This window comes from Aspergillus alliaceus, assembly GCF_009176365.1.
Source record: "Aspergillus alliaceus strain CBS 536.65 unplaced genomic scaffold BDW43scaffold_28, whole genome shotgun sequence".
Classification (NCBI taxonomy): Eukaryota; Fungi; Ascomycota; class Eurotiomycetes; order Eurotiales; family Aspergillaceae; genus Aspergillus; species Aspergillus alliaceus.
In genome coordinates this window covers 114,046-129,228 of record NW_022474711.1, presented here as the reverse complement: position 1 = coordinate 129,228, position 15,183 = coordinate 114,046, and the positions used below count along the sequence as shown (strand labels likewise).

Sequence of the window (15,183 nt, the reverse complement as noted above, 5' to 3'; positions counted from 1 at the left end):
CCCGCATGCGTCGCAAAGTCTATCACTTCTTTTACGCGAATGGTCTCTTCTTAAACCTTATAAGTCTGGGGAGGATCACCGGTACTAGTATGGAGTTGACGTTGGATGCGGGGGCATTGTTTCGACGTCGCTCCAAGGGCAAAACTTCCTTGCCACCCACCCCAAACCCCAAACTCTTCGGGATCGTCCCTCGTCTTACATTCCGGCAGCGCCCCCTATGCACGATGATTTGAGATTTCAAACCCCGTTCTCCCTCTCGTACGAACGCCCCATCCGAATACCGTGAGTTTCCGGTAACCCGAGAGTACGGAGGATAAACGGAAGGATCGGGATACGGGGATTGGAATCCTTCAAGAGAAAATGTGCTGAGCCCCCCGGTGGTCCGATCTGAAACATGAAAACACTCAACATGGATGGACAGCATACGATGATACAGATCACTCTCGGGATGGACTTATTGCGACCCGGGATATCCTACGGTTATTTCTGGGATGACATTAAAGTATGTGAGCTTGTTTAGACTGTACCCTTGGCGAACCTCAGAGCTTCATAGGCGCCATAGCTTGAAGCTTATCTGGCTCTGTCATGTTTGATTCTTCCTCGCAAGTCATGCCTTAAATGACCATATTATACAGAGTAATTCCGATGGAGCATCCAATTGCATTCGCACGAATGATTTGATTGGACAGTAGACCATCAACTTCCCATATCCATACTGGCAGCTTACGAGCTTAACCCCGGAATGATTTCTCATCATGCTCAGCATGGGTCACGTGCAGCATCGGCATATCTTGATTTTCCTTTCCTGCAGGTTGATTGGACAGCGGCGATGTGACCAGATGCGTCTTATTGGAACACACCTCCGTTACTCGAAAGTGACAAATCCAGTCGGCGGGAAGGAAGTTCAACCGGTCCAGTGGAGACGGAGCGCTCTTGGCACCCTTTCTGCCAAACACTTTTGTCTCATGACAAACACCGCCAATTGGATCAACAATATTGTTGAGCAGCTAAGTCGCACCTTTTTTTGGGGGGCGCACTTTAGGTTATGTTATACTATTACTTATTTGGCCGGGACTACCACTAACAAATTAGATAGGGATCGCCCCAAGAGATCTCCATCTCCCACACCTCATTTCAACTGGTTACAAGATTATTAATTACCACCAAGGTATCTATGGAGGACAAACTACAGGTTCCTCTGGGGCTACCATTTTTGAACTAAGATTGTTAGTGGCTAGTTTGACCTACTGGGTGTAATCAAGGTCGGTCTCCAGCAAACCCGGGGTCTGGACCCAACCCTTCCTGGATCCGGTAAGACTTTCGCCTCGTTGGAGTGCCGTGATTAGTGAGACTCTTATTTACTAGAAAGGATATGTATGGTGGTACGCTAGTACAGAGGTACTTTCCTTGCACATACCTAATCAGGAAGAATGGATGTCTATAGGTTGTTAGTGATTGACTGACGACTAGTCCTGCATAGTATTGTCGAATGTTGTTTTCTAGATACTCTTCTCTCGCCTTTTCCTTTCTGAGACAGCTTAGCCGACCCAGATTACTGTGGTACCTCAGGAGACCTACCATACTTCCACGTGGAAATTGTAGGGTTTGCTGAACCTCCTCTACGGTGCTCACGGAACGAAAAAGAGAAATGATGCAATTTGGGTTCAAGAGGGCGGGGGGGAGGGAGGAAATGACCGGGAACGTGGAGTCCAGAGTCGGACCTTTGGGTGGGATCGGTGGCTGAGAGGGTCAAACTAAGACGACATTGTATCAAAATGGATAGGGTGCCAGAATTTCAAGTGGGTTGAAGAGGCCGGGGATAAGCGCTGACTGGCCTGACGGACCCCGCACGATCGTCTGGAAAGACAGCTAGAGTGGGGGGTTTGCATTACTTACAGCCTCGACTGGTCTGGTAATTTTGACTCCCCGCTCTTCACTTGCTTGTTGAGCTATTCTCCAGTCAATGGTTGACTGGACTAATGATTCCCCTCCCTGGGATGAATTTTTTATTTAATTTTTTATTTAATTTTTTTTTCTCTTTCTTTTTTCGGATCCCCTCCCCCTCAGTTACGGATCCGGCTGCGGATCCGTTCCATTCGATTCTCCTTCAAAGGGCGAGGCGAGGTATTAATACCACCTCCCCCTTCTTGACTCTGAACTGTTTACCTTTTCCATCCCATCTCCCCTCCTCTTGTGAATGTTAATACCTCTCCTTACCTATAGTACCCCGCTCCTATTGATACCCCCATTTCTGTTTTCGGTATACCCTCCATCATGGCCGATCTTTTCACCACTATCACGACCCCCTCGGTCAAATATGAGCAGCCGCTCGGCCTGTATGCCCCCGATTCTCGGTTTCCTTACGTCATCTGTTCTTGGCTAACACTTTTGTGACCTTTAGCTTCATCAACAACGAGTTCGTGAAGGCCAAGAGTGGTCGGACTTTCGAGACCATTAACCCCACCGATGAGAAGCCTATCGTGTCGGTCCAGGAGGCCGACGAGGCCGATGTCGACGCTGCCGTCGACGCGGCCCACGCAGCCTTTGAAGGAGCTTGGAGACAGGTGACCCCCTCGGAGCGTGGCCGCCTGCTCACCAAGCTGGCCGATCTTCTGGAGCGTGACAGTGACACTCTAGCTGCCATTGAAGCCCTTGACAATGGCAAGGCTTTCACCATGGCTAAGGTCGATGTCGCCAACGCCGCCGGCTGCCTTCGCTACTATGGTGGCTGGGCTGACAAGATTCACGGCCAGACCATTGATACTAACCCCGAATCTCTTACCTATACCCGCCACGAGCCCATCGGTGTTTGCGGTCAGATTATCCCCTGGAACTTCCCCCTTCTGATGTGGTCCTGGAAGATTGGACCTGCCATCGCTGCGGGTAATGTCGTCGTGCTGAAGACAGCTGAACAGACCCCCCTGTCTGGCCTCTACGCCGCCAAGCTGGTTAAGGAAGCTGGCTTCCCCCCTGGTGTTATTAACATCATCTCTGGCTTTGGCCGTGTCGCTGGTGCTGCCATTTCCAGCCACATGAAGATCGACAAGGTCGCCTTCACTGGTTCAACTGTTGTCGGCCGTATGATCCTCCAGGCTGCCGCCAAGAGTAACCTGAAGAAGGTTACTCTCGAACTGGGTGGCAAGTCCCCCAACATCGTCTTTGACGATGCAGATATCGACAATGCCATCTCTTGGTCCAACTTTGGTATCTTCTTCAACCACGGCCAGTGCTGCTGTGCCGGCTCTCGTATCCTTGTTCAGGAGGGCATCCACGACAAGTTTGTTGCCCGTTTCAAGGAGCGCGCCGCTCAGAACAAGCTTGGCAACCCCTTTGAGGCCAACACCTTCCAGGGTCCCCAGGTCTCTCAGCTGCAGTTTGACCGTATCATGGAGTACATTAACCACGGCAAGAACGAAGGTGCTACCGTTATTACGGGTGGTGACCGTCACGGAAGCGAGGGCTACTTCATCCAGCCCACCGTATTCACTGATGTCCATGAGAACATGAAGATTGCGCAGGAGGAGATATTCGGCCCCGTTGTCACCATACAGAAGTTCAAGGATGAGGCGGAGGCTATCAAGATTGGTAACGGTACCGCTTATGGTCTCGCTGCCGCCGTTCACACTAAGAATGTGAACACTGCTATCCGTGTCTCTAACGCCCTGCGGGCCGGAACCGTCTGGATCAACAACTACAACATGATCAACTACCAGGCTCCCTTCGGTGGCTTCAAGGAGTCCGGTATTGGCCGTGAATTGGGCTCCTACGCCCTTGAGAACTACACTCAGGTAAAGACTGTGCACTACCGCCTGGGTGATGCCCTCTTTGCCTAAATGAAATTTATGATGACATAATGAAATATATTTGACGTTCCGGTCCTGATGGTGCCTTTTTTTTTGCAACCTTATTGCCTTCGAACAATGTAAACATAGGATATAAATCCACGAGGAAATTGTGATGTTTTAAAATTTTATATCTGTATCGTAGTACTCGGCGCATAGCACTAGTTAGGACAGTACCCATATAGTAAAACGAACTAAAAGGCCCCTAACATCTCCTGGAATGAAAGCATAACCAGAATACAGGTCAGTATGTCGGTAGTGTATGAACCGAGGCTAATCATTCCCTTTTCCATAATTTTCTCCTATATGATTCCCATGTCGCGGGGAGCATGCTCGAGGAAAAGTATACCGACAGAGTTCGGGGCAATGATACACCGAAGCGTCGACTTCCTATTAACAACCATCCCATCATTCTACGAGGCCCATTCAGAAGAGCATCTCATACACCAAGTGAATATTCCCTGGATTCCACCCGACCACCCGCCTTTGCATTGCCCCTATGGACTATTTCACTGAACACAAGAATTAGTCTCCACAATTTTATTATTCGAACCCCATCCACATCCTACACAATCATTAAGTATCGAATACTTTGTAATTAGCAACAGTCCACACCTCGATAGACATTAACGATGTACCGTTTCAGAAGAACGTGACAAATCATTAGATTCATCCTCGTAGAAGAAAAGCCGTTGTATCGTTGTGTAGTCTTTTGGGTCCCTCGCCGGAAGACTTTTCCGGCGGGGTATATGCCCTGCCATTCATCTAATGGGGGATAGACGTGGAAAGGAAGATGTAAATCAGGTCCTATCTCTGGTACTAGCCCTATATTTAGGTATTTCTGGACCGTACTGAGCAGAATTGACGAATTGCCATTCAATTTTATTCTTGTCGTATGGTATACGGGCCAATAAAGTGCATTAGTCCTCCAACTTACGAAGATAAATTTACATAAGTACTGCACTGGAACCACGGTTAACCTTCTGAACAAGTGCAAGCAGGACGCATGAACCTCGTTTTTTTCTGCCACTTTTTCTTTTTTTTAACCTGTTAATATGATCGGAATACTCAGACCCGTTTACTCATAGGCAGTGTCAGCGACATAGCTGTTTGTTACATAAAGTTCGAACCTGGTGAGAGCTAAAGGTATAGGCATGTCCATGGCCTTGGAGGGAAAGGCTATCTCACTCGGTGGGGTATATTTCAAGAATGGCACAATATGGATAAGATTAGATTAGACTAGAAGGATTTATGAGTGATAGAATAACAGAAAATAATGGCAATATAACTTATGGGCTGTAGTGATGTGATGTAGTCTTGTGATTCACACCTTGGCATTCAGTGATAGGCTGACCTGTAGGCAATGCGTAAGCCCTATCTAAACATTCAAGATGCACTCCGCAGTCCTCGACATCTAAAAGGTGGGAGTTTTTCTGATGATCAAGGACCTTCCGATAAGGTTTGTGATTTCGCAGAATTGGATGATGTGATGGCTCTCGATTGATCTCAGCCTCGGAACCACTTCAGCCCATTCAGCTGGGGGGACAAGCCCAATGCATGCTCTCACTCTGGCCCGACTTCTATCTCTTTTTGTGGACAATTCCAAATACTCCAAAGCAGCTTGATTTAGATATTTAACAGTCGCGATATTATTAGTTAAAAGCGCCCCGACTTCTCAGACACTATGTTTGAGGATAATACATATAGGACAAGAACGAGGATGAGAGAAAGATTCCATCCTCCGGTAGCTAATGGTATCACATTAATGGTTCAGCAGAGAAGAGTCACCACGCATGTCACATGCAGATTATATCTCAGGGCTCACCAAGAACGAAAGTGATAAGCACCGTCGTAGCCTCTGCATTTAGAGGGCCTAAACCTACTACGATAAGCTATAAGAAACAGTGCACCTTGCCCTTCGGTACTGGGCTCCAGCTATCAACATGGACGTATCCGATGCAGCACAGATGCCCTTATTTGAAAAGAAGACATCAGGAGGGCTACGCCTAGCCTGCAATTCATGCCATAAGGCAAAGGTTCGATGCTCCGGTGGATACCCATGTAAGAAGTGTGAGCAATCGTTCTTCTTCCCGAGATCCACAGCAAGAGATGATGCTGACCGGTAGGTGCATAGTATCATAGAATGTCAGTATAGCTACGCGGCCAAAGTCGGCAAGTCGAAAGGAAGCCGGAACAAAAGAACGCTCGCAAAACTCAAGACCAAAGCCGTTGTCGTCACTTCCAAAAACATTCCAACAATGAGCAGCCAGTAGCCTCAGAGCCCGAGGAGAATATCAATAAAATGGCTTTTGATGCTGATTCTCCTGCGACGGCAATTTACTCACTGCCCCCTTAGCAGATATACTAGCCTTCACCTGAGGAGCTGGAATACAACAACGCTGAATTTTTCAGGACATCGATGCGCCTATGAATCTAACTCCACCAAATGAAGCCTTATCACATGTCAGTTAGTACTTCTGATCCCTCCAAAACAGAACCAGGCCACTGATATCCTCCTCTTTTCCTTGTGCTACACCCCTTGATACTACAAATAATGTCACTAGCGTCAAGGATGAGGCCTACTTTGACATAGGTAGCGAGAGAGCTGTTATAGAACCGTGGAAACTGAGCGTGACATGCAAAATCAAACAACTGCACACCGAAATAGAGGCCCGTAACCACCGCTACAAGACAAGGAAAGGTTGAATACTGCCTCTCGGAACCTAGAGCTAATGTCTAGGACCGCGTTGGCCCCTAAAAGTCAGGAGAGGGTTTGACTTGCCCCTGTTTAAGCGACCTGACCGATCAATTGTGTCTTCTAAAAATCGCATAGAACACAAACGCGAACATATCTGCACGGACATTATTCTATCAAGAAACTCTGCGATCATAACCTGTTCTAAGAGCGCTCTGTTGTGCTTCTTCTGCGGGCTGGACTTTGCAGTGTTACAGATAACTGTATCACAAAATATATTCAACTGGGGCGAGATGGACTCCCAACAGGACTGGGGCCAACAGGGTTTCCCTTCCGTGTCTTTCGGTGACTGGAGTCTATCCGAAGAGAATAGTTAACTTGTCAAGACACTGTTAACAAAGAGAGATTTGGTAGTAAAAGCTGGGTTATAAATGGTTTTAGACTTCGAGTGGAGTCGAGTGGACTGATGAGGACGGAGACGTAGTATTAGATAGATACGGATGACATGCGTCACAGTTAGAGCGGCTGTCTACCTAGTTGAGGGAGTTCTTCAAATTTGTTAAGCGATGCGATACGGGAAGAAATAGTGAGCTCTATAGCTTTGAGCTGAATGCCTAGTTCTGGTTATGGGACGATGTGGCATGGGCCTGTGTTTTAGTATTTATCATCTACCACCGACCTCCATATTTTTGACCTCTTATTCTTGGATAGCCCTTGCCTTTTGAGCTTGTCGTCCATATTCCGTCATTTTTACCACGGATCATAAAGCTTTCTATATAGGAGCCACTGTTCAATCATGCTGGCAGTTCGCTAGCTTGCTAGAACCTTCTTGCTCGTTTTCTTTCTTTTTAAAAATGCAACATAATCCAAATTGTCTAGCGATAAGATTACGAAAGAAAATGATATGCCAACCACACCAAGACGAGTGATATACCAATGTCAGAATATCGATCTATCAATGCTACAGCGGGTACTATCGGGCTAACACAGGTACTATTAAACTGTATTGTAGCCAGTGAAATGGCCACCTACTTGTGTGCCTACAACGATGATCCAGAAATCCCAGTCAGCATAATGGTGGTAGCAATGAAAAAGAGTTGTTTGATAATCTTACTGGATACGGAGCCAAAACTATCAGGATGTAGTTGTTGCGGGGAGTTTCTTCAGAGCGGAACTCTGCCAACACCATTTAACAGACCCCCAACCCAGCCATTTATCAGACTTAGGATTGTGATTATGCTAATTAGAATTAAGCTAGAGGTCTACGGTATGTACAAGCGCCGTGATGAGGCTGAAGTGCATTTACGTACTTTGGACCAAGCCCTGAGGTGTTCAGCTGCGGGGTTTTTCAACTGGAAAATTAAATTTTCTCATTTAGTGCACTAGTAGTATGTGATAGTTGCCGCAGAAAGGAAAGATTTCATAATACACAGCATGTGGCGAGAATGGCCCATTTATATACTGCTACTGGAGCGGCTTGGGATACAGAACAGAGCTGGATTCGGCGCAAATTGAAGGTCGTTCCCCGTCACGAGGTTGCCTCAAATGTTGCAATAGTTGCCGACTCGAGAATTTTTAGTGGAACTTACCATCCGTATGTAAGAGAGACTCGAATCTCCATGGGCTCTTTATGATTGCGAAAGGGGATATATGATTGAAGGATGATTGGTCGTTTGTGTGAGGAAGTGCAAATCAGGTTCAGGCACGAAGATCGAATCGCATCTAATAATGTATGCTCTTCGTATGTCGCCAGGTTTTTAGTATGGGCTCATCATGATTACGCCAATGCCTCTATACCTACTTAGAGGAGAAAGAGCTAGCCACTTAAGTCGTGCATTCTATATAGACTGATATACTCCGTACCTACGGATAAAAACAAGGATATACGAAAAATGGGTATGTGAAATTATTAGTTCTAAATATCTAGAAAAAAAGAAATAAAACAAAAATAAAACGCTCTAACCAAAACTCCACCGTAGCACATCAAGAAGGGGTTTTCGAACATCATAGACGCCCGTCGAATTATATAGATAAAAATTGCGCTTTTTTGTCCTGGGGAATATAGACCCAGAACGTTCGTTGCCGTTGCAAGATTGACGTTGATGTCACGACCAAAGAAAGATTAGACGTCACTGCGCAGTGGCATAATTAGGAGGCATGAGATATGCATCATCATAACTGGGAAGGGTATCATCTGCAAGGAGTTCACTCAGGGAGAGATCATCTCCACTGATAAATTCCCCAATGGAAAGTGGAAAGGCTGCATTGAAGGACTTCACCCGGGGCTTGCGATCGACAAGCTTCCCGGTTTCCTGGTCGAAGGTATCCACGCCCGTAATGACCTCCAGCTTCAGCTGATGATCAACTACGATCGCCGATCTTTCTCTCGCATCGCATTCGCACGGCTTTCTTCGGTGTTGGCATGCATATGAGGACAAGGTCAACTCATTCGCGGCATTGACTTCTGGTGGAATGACGATGTCGAACGGAATCTCAATCAAATCATCGCCTGATCGTGATGCTCCACTTGCAATCCAATGGCCTTTCTGATTTCCATCGCAGAGATGCCGTACATGCTGCGCCTTGCAAGTTGTTGCTATTGCATTTGTTTGTAGATCACCATCCGTTGAGATAGTGATGTGCTTGACAGTCTCTTCAACCCTCCACTTTAACTCTTTCACAACAATATACTTCACTTCCGTTTTTCGCTCCCCTTTTGTAATGGTTGAACGAGCCACCCATTGCAAGGAATAAGCCGCCTTCGTCCTTCCAAGTAAGTCAGGGTATTGTGGATCTGGCGTTAGATATAGTTCCGTCGACACTCTTTCACCGGGATACTGCCGGAGATATTGAACGGGTTCGGAGATCACACGACGAAGAATCTTTATCGGCTGACTCTCAATCAATATTGGCATGCTGGGCGCTGTTGGCGAGGTTACCGTGGCCCTGATCGCGTATGAGACATCCCCCAGGACGGTCTCTGCCGTCGCCGGGATATTGCTCGGAATAGGAACAATAAAATTCAGCCTCATCCATGCTCTGTCTTCTTCATCTTGGGAATCTACTTCGTCGGGCGAGTGCCAAAGATCACATTGTACTATGGTTTCAACGTCGGAATGAAGGGTTGGGGTTGTGCGGTGATAATTGTGACTTGTAGGGCTGTGTTTGTGATGGCGCTTGAAGAAAGAACCGCGACTTTTCTTGGGGATTGAAACAGTGGGATCAAGCTGTCTTGGGGTCACCGATCGGACGAGACTGATGTTGACTTTGGGAAAATTGTCGGGGGAAGAATCTAGGGCAGAGGAAGGACCCGTGATGGCCACGGAGCCTGTGATTGGAGGAGTATGAACATCACCACCAGCCTCCAGGAGAGTATGAGTACGCGGGACCGTCAATTGCAAATCCCAGGCTTCCATATCCTCTAGACCGTAGTAAAATTGTCTTTGTGGGATGACGAGAAGTTGCGAAATGGTCAGAGAAATTGGGCAGGGCAAGGTCTATGTATTAAATTACTTAACCGATGGTCTGGACCGATGAAAATGAGCAAACTTGATGGCCAGATTGTCAAGTAGATCTACTAGTGGACAGACGCCAAGTCTAGAAGAGGAAGCCAAGATGTAAATTTAACATTCTAAGGGATCCACCAAGGTCTTTCGTCACGCGGATCACTCGTCTTTTGGCAAATAGTTTATAGGACTTACATCATTCACTGACCTAATAGAACCATCGCGAACATATCAAGACTCACCCTATGGGAAGGATTGATTCATTTTTCCAGGTTTTTATATCTTGGTTCCCCGTTATTAGATAATCCGGGTTTGTCAGCGTGAAGTCAAAGCCAAATTTATGAGATCCCATGATCAGATCCTTCTGCCCCTCCAAAACTTTCTCGGCTAATAAAAGGCCTATCTATTCCTCTTTTCTCCCTTGAAGACCTTTTCTCTTCCCTTTATATGTGCGATATTGACTATGTCCTCTGGGACTCAGTCGATGAATGTTGCGCCAAAAGGTAAAACGAATCACCCTCCGTGGTAAAGGATTTCATTAATCCATCTCACCAACCAATGGTTCATCCGCCAAGGTAGATTGTCCGAAATGTAAATCACGCCGAATTTCGTGCGATAGAACTCTACCCAAATGCAGAAAATGCGCTTCTCGGAGTTTTGATTGCCCAGGCTATGGACTGATCCTCCGATGGACTCAAGGTGTCGCCAGCAGAGGTAAATTAACGGGGAGATGCATACCCGTCGCAGAGGACGGAAGGGAGTCAGTTCGAGGAGCGTCTCGTACTCGACAACAGGATAAAGGTCTACGAGGGGCTATGCCTCTGGCACCACTAGATCGTGGGATACAACACCCGTTTGATTATATTTCCTGTCAATTGCTTCGTCACTTCGACCAAAGCATTGCCGTGAAACTCGCGTGGATTGATGGTCCTGAAAATCCATGGCGACGCATTATACTCCCTCTATCGCATGAGTCACCTATTGTGCTCTATTCCGTACTGGCCATGGCAGCCGAGGAACTTGCCCACAGATATACGACGGACCGATTTTACTTCCATCGGTGGCAAACGGAGTCGCTTCGCTACCGGGACAAAGTCCTGTCTCTCTTGCCACAACATCTAGACCGTCTCCTGAACACACCTGTTTCCCTAGAATGCTCCAATCAGGCACAATATGTGCTGGCATCCGTTATACTTCTTTACAATTTGGAGCTGCTGACGGCGCAGGCGTCCCAATGGCGGCTCCACATTCAAGGTGCTCGGGCGATCATCCAATGGAAGATGCAGGCGCTTCATCGTCACCGACCTCCCGATATTGCGGATGATTTTCTCCGGTACGAATACTACTTCACTGCCGTCTTCAACGGCCTAACAACATTTGATGCCGCGTATGATATACTCGACGATGTGCCCAAGGACGAGAGGATCGCTGTCTTTCGTGACTTTGTCCAGATTATACACTCCGTGACCCGAGCGGAGCGGCTTTAAGTTTACCCGGGATTCAAACGGTTCAGCAGTATGTGTCGGAGATATCACACGAGAATTGGAGGCCGCGAGATGCCGAACCCTGGCGCAGATTCAAACAATCCAGTTCCAGGATCAAGATGCCCGGCATGATTTTGAACATCTGACCCACATGTATTACCATGCGAGCTTGATCTACAGCCACCGCGTGCTTTCAGACTACGCTTCGTCTGAAGGTTCCATTCTGGCTTCCCGGGACGCCATCCTCGATCATTTATCTCATTTGATGGAGAGAGTATTTTGCTCAAGACCTGGTTTGGCTACTCTTTGTGTGTGGAACAGAGTGTCGAGGACTCCCTGATCAACAGGATATAATCGTGCGGGCATTATTAGGGGTGATTCACATTAGTGGTAACCTCGATCGGCGTCGCGTCTTGTCGTTTCTCAGGATGTATTGGCAACTGGACTTGGTCGATCGAGAGGTTAGTTGGATCCATGTGGCCAGGACCCGACAGGCAGACTGCAGCTTCATGATCATCTAGCACGAGAACCCCGTGTTTCAGTATGATCAGCTAACGGCTTGGATACGACCCAAGCCCTTTAGTAGACCATCTGTCATGAGATTTAGAAACATTAATTGAGAGAGATAACTTTGGGTCTAACTGAGAAATGTCATGCCGCCTTTCCTGGTGCGGAAGGCGGTGCTCAAACAATGGGTCCGGAGCCGGGGTTAGTGGAGGTTTGATTGGCTGTCAGATCTAGTGTAAAGTGTATTTGCACACCTTGGCACCTGAGTTGGGCTTAGACCTCGTATGTCCATGGATAAGAACAGGAGTCCAGAAGGATAGCCGACGGGTTTAAATTAATATCTCACAACATGGCCACTCAGCGAACACTCTCTCAGATCCTTGTTTCTTAGTAACGTGCCTATCATTCCCTGCATCGCCGCAACTTGATCCTACCTTTTTTTTTCCCTCCTTTTTTTGCTTTTTCCTTTTCTTTCCCTTTTCCCATCAACTCTTCGTTGACGCTGTGAACTTCACCCCTCCTTGGTCTGTTGTTCTCGGTTCTTTCAATTTATTTTGCTTTGATTGTTCTTTGCGGTTATAATATTCTTCTTATTGTCTTCTATTATATCTAATTTTTTTTGGCCCTAGTCTTTTAGACTGAGAACGTAAAAAAAAAAAAAAAGGCTCGCCCATACGCAACGCCCTGCCTCGTTTGCGAAGTACAAAGGTTGATACGCATCCGCCATCATGGATCCGGATAAGATCACAGCAGATTCGAATCTCGAAGCGCTGGGGTATACCCCAGAGTTATCGCGTAATCGATCAACATTGCATGCGGTGTTCATGTGCTTCATTCTGGCTTCGGTGCCCTACGGTTTATCTACCACCATGGCATACTCGATGGCGGGAGGAGGGTCGCCCACGATGATCTGGGGCTGGATCGTGGTATCCTTGATCATGCTGTGTGTCGCAGTGTCACTTGCAGAAGTGACCTCCGTCTACCCCACCGCCGGTGGGGTCTATTATCAAACCTTTGCGCTGTGCCCGCCTCAGTATCGTCGCGTGGCGGCCTGGATCTGTGGTTGGGCCTTCATCGCCGGGAATATCACCATCACTTTAGCCGTGAACTTTGCGACTGCCCTGTTCTTCATCGAGAGTCTGAACGTCTTTACCGATTCCGCGGGTGTCGGTATTACAGCAGACTTCCATGCGTATCAAACCTACTTGATCTTCCTAGGCATCACGCTCATCACTCATGCGATCCCTGCGTTTGGGAATAAATGGCTGACATATCTAGAGGTATATAAGAGATCTTCGGAAGAAAAACTTGAGTTTCCGACATCCTTGCCAACGTTACTAATGCAAATTGTATCCTCCACATATAGACATTTGCCATCTTTTGGACCCTGGTTGGTGTAACGGCCATTGTCATCACCATCTTGGTCGTTGCAGATAACGGCAGACATTCTGCGAAATATGTCTTCACCAGCTTCGAGCCTCAATCCGGCTGGCCAGACGGTTGGTCCTTTTGTGTTGGTTTACTCCAAGCCGCATATGCCCTTTCAGCGACCGGCATGGTTACCTCGTAGGTTTTTTTTTTTTTTTCGTATCATCCGATATGCCCACGCGATCCCAAACTAAGTGGAAACGATCAGCATGTGTGAAGAAGTCCGCCAGCCCGCAATCCAAGTGCCCAGAGCGATCGTCGGCGGTGTCGTCCTCAATTTCCTCGCCGGTTTCTTATTCTTACTGCCCCTCGCGTTTGTCCTTCCCGATATCCCAATGCTAGCAAATCTCGCCTCCGGTCAACCAGTCCCGCCCATCTTTAAGTCCGCCACCGGTAGCGCTGCCGGAGCCTTCTGTCTTCTCATTCCCTTACTGAGCCTCGGCGTGATCTGCGGCGTGGGTTGCGTAACAGCCGCGTCGCGATGCGTCTGGGCCTTCGCGCGCGATGGCGCCATCCCCGGCTCCGGATGGTTCAAGAAGGTAAATCCCAGTCTCGATAACATCCCGCTAAACTCAATGATGCTCTGCATGGTAATTGAGCTCCTTCTCGGATTGATCTACTTCGGATCCACCGCCGCGTATAATGCTTTCTCGGGCGTGGGCGTTATGTTCCTGACCCTGAGCTATGCTTGTCCGGTAGCTGTTTCTCTTCTGCTTCGCAAGCGGAAGGATATCCAAAATTGCAGCTTCAATCTAGGATCGCTCGGCCTATTCTGTAACATCGTCTGCCTTGGTAAGTTTGTTTTGGCTCCCTATGCCGCAGCAATTCATCCAACGACAAGATTCTAATACTTGTCCAATCGCGATTTAGCATGGACGCTTCTTGCCATCCCACTGTTCTCCATGCCAACTTTCATGGAAGTCACGAAAGAAACCATGAATTACGCTTCGGTCGTCTTCGTGGGTTTCTTCATCATCTCGGCTGCTTGGTATTGGGTCTGGGGTTATGAAAACTACGCAGGTCCGCCGGCTGAAGGCAATGTGTCGTTTGTCAGTGAACCGGGACTGTAACAGACACAATCGGAAAGTTTTCGACCCCCTACCATGACCGTGTTCGAATACGGAGCTAGTGATGGAGAGGTTGATTTAGGGGTGTGTATATATAATACAGGTCCAATTGACGTGACTACGACTGAGAGACGTAAATATCTCCCGCTCATATCTACCTCATTGCAGTGTGTTTCTTTCCTGCCTTATCAGCATCGTTTTGATCAACTGACTCGGTTTGGTTGCCCGACCTCATTATTATTCCCCTTTGTAAAACCCAACCCGCGCGACCGCAGGATGCCTCGGCACCGTCCGAACAGCTGAACCCCAGTGTCTTAAACCAGTATAACTACTGTAGATTACTGCGAACTGACTAGCAGGGGGGTGTTGCACCCATCCCCGCGAAAGAATCATAAGGGGGAAAGCCGTGAGTGAACAATAGGTATATACCTGAGTTAACTAATGCAAGGGCACTTCTTTCAGCTGGTGCATGATAATGATACATGAATCCTCTTGCTTGGCGACTAATCCTACAGTGACTGGTATTTGAAATTTAGAACACCTTAGGATGGGGCCGTGCGCTCGTCCTACCGCCTACCCTTTTTACTATAATAAGCGGGACTGAGGCAACCGCGCGCGCGTTTCCGCCTGGCAGAATAGTCCTAGTTTGGTAGG

At 47.7% G+C, this 15,183-nt stretch overlaps 4 protein-coding genes across 4 annotated transcripts; 3 read left to right on the top strand and 1 right to left on the bottom strand.

Annotated features, from left to right (window-relative positions):
• Positions 1–2,274: 2,274 nt before the first annotated feature.
• BDW43DRAFT_320122 (aldehyde dehydrogenase family protein) lies at positions 2,275–4,002 on the top strand (the record flags this gene model as incomplete). The annotated part of the gene is made up of 2 exons (XM_032049032.1): positions 2,275–2,336; positions 2,402–4,002. The coding sequence occupies 2 exons, from the start codon at positions 2,275–2,277 to the stop codon at positions 3,831–3,833; spliced, it is 1,494 nt and encodes a 497-aa protein (XP_031899230.1). The 3' UTR covers positions 3,834–4,002.
• A 4,285-nt stretch (positions 4,003–8,287) lies between these two features.
• Positions 8,288–10,302, bottom strand: BDW43DRAFT_108359 (uncharacterized protein). The gene has a single exon (XM_032037862.1). The coding sequence runs from the start codon at positions 9,951–9,953 to the stop codon at positions 8,667–8,669; it is 1,287 nt and encodes a 428-aa protein (XP_031899229.1). The 5' UTR covers positions 9,954–10,302; the 3' UTR covers positions 8,288–8,666.
• A 204-nt stretch (positions 10,303–10,506) lies between these two features.
• On the top strand, positions 10,507–12,048 carry BDW43DRAFT_300999 (Zn(II)2Cys6 transcription factor; the record flags this gene model as incomplete). Its single annotated transcript, XM_032044985.1, has 4 exons — positions 10,507–10,546; positions 10,623–11,473; positions 11,517–11,742; positions 11,801–12,048. 4 exons carry the CDS (start codon positions 10,507–10,509, stop codon positions 12,046–12,048), a joined length of 1,365 nt encoding a protein of 454 aa, XP_031899228.1.
• Positions 12,049–12,146: 98 nt separating this feature from the next.
• Positions 12,147–14,649, top strand: BDW43DRAFT_108368 (putative amino acid permease). Its single transcript, XM_032037863.1, has 4 exons — positions 12,147–13,314; positions 13,401–13,600; positions 13,671–14,254; positions 14,333–14,649. The coding sequence occupies exons 1-4, from the start codon at positions 12,763–12,765 to the stop codon at positions 14,530–14,532; spliced, it is 1,536 nt and encodes a 511-aa protein (XP_031899227.1). The 5' UTR covers positions 12,147–12,762; the 3' UTR covers positions 14,533–14,649.
• The last annotated feature ends 534 nt before the right edge of the window (positions 14,650–15,183 follow it).

Excerpts from the sequence above, each read along its gene's own strand:
- BDW43DRAFT_108359 (XM_032037862.1), bottom strand. The coding sequence starts at position 9,953 with ATGGAAGCCTGGGATTTGCAATTGACGGTCCCGCGTACTCATACTCTC.
- BDW43DRAFT_108368 (XM_032037863.1), top strand. The coding sequence starts at position 12,763 with ATGGATCCGGATAAGATCACAGCAGATTCGAATCTCGAAGCGCTGGGG. Across the intron at positions 13,315-13,400 it reads AATGGCTGACATATCTAGAG|ACATTTGCCATCTTTTGGAC; the intron begins GTATATAAGAGA and ends CTCCACATATAG. Across the intron at positions 13,601-13,670 it reads GCGACCGGCATGGTTACCTC|CATGTGTGAAGAAGTCCGCC; the intron begins GTAGGTTTTTTT and ends GGAAACGATCAG.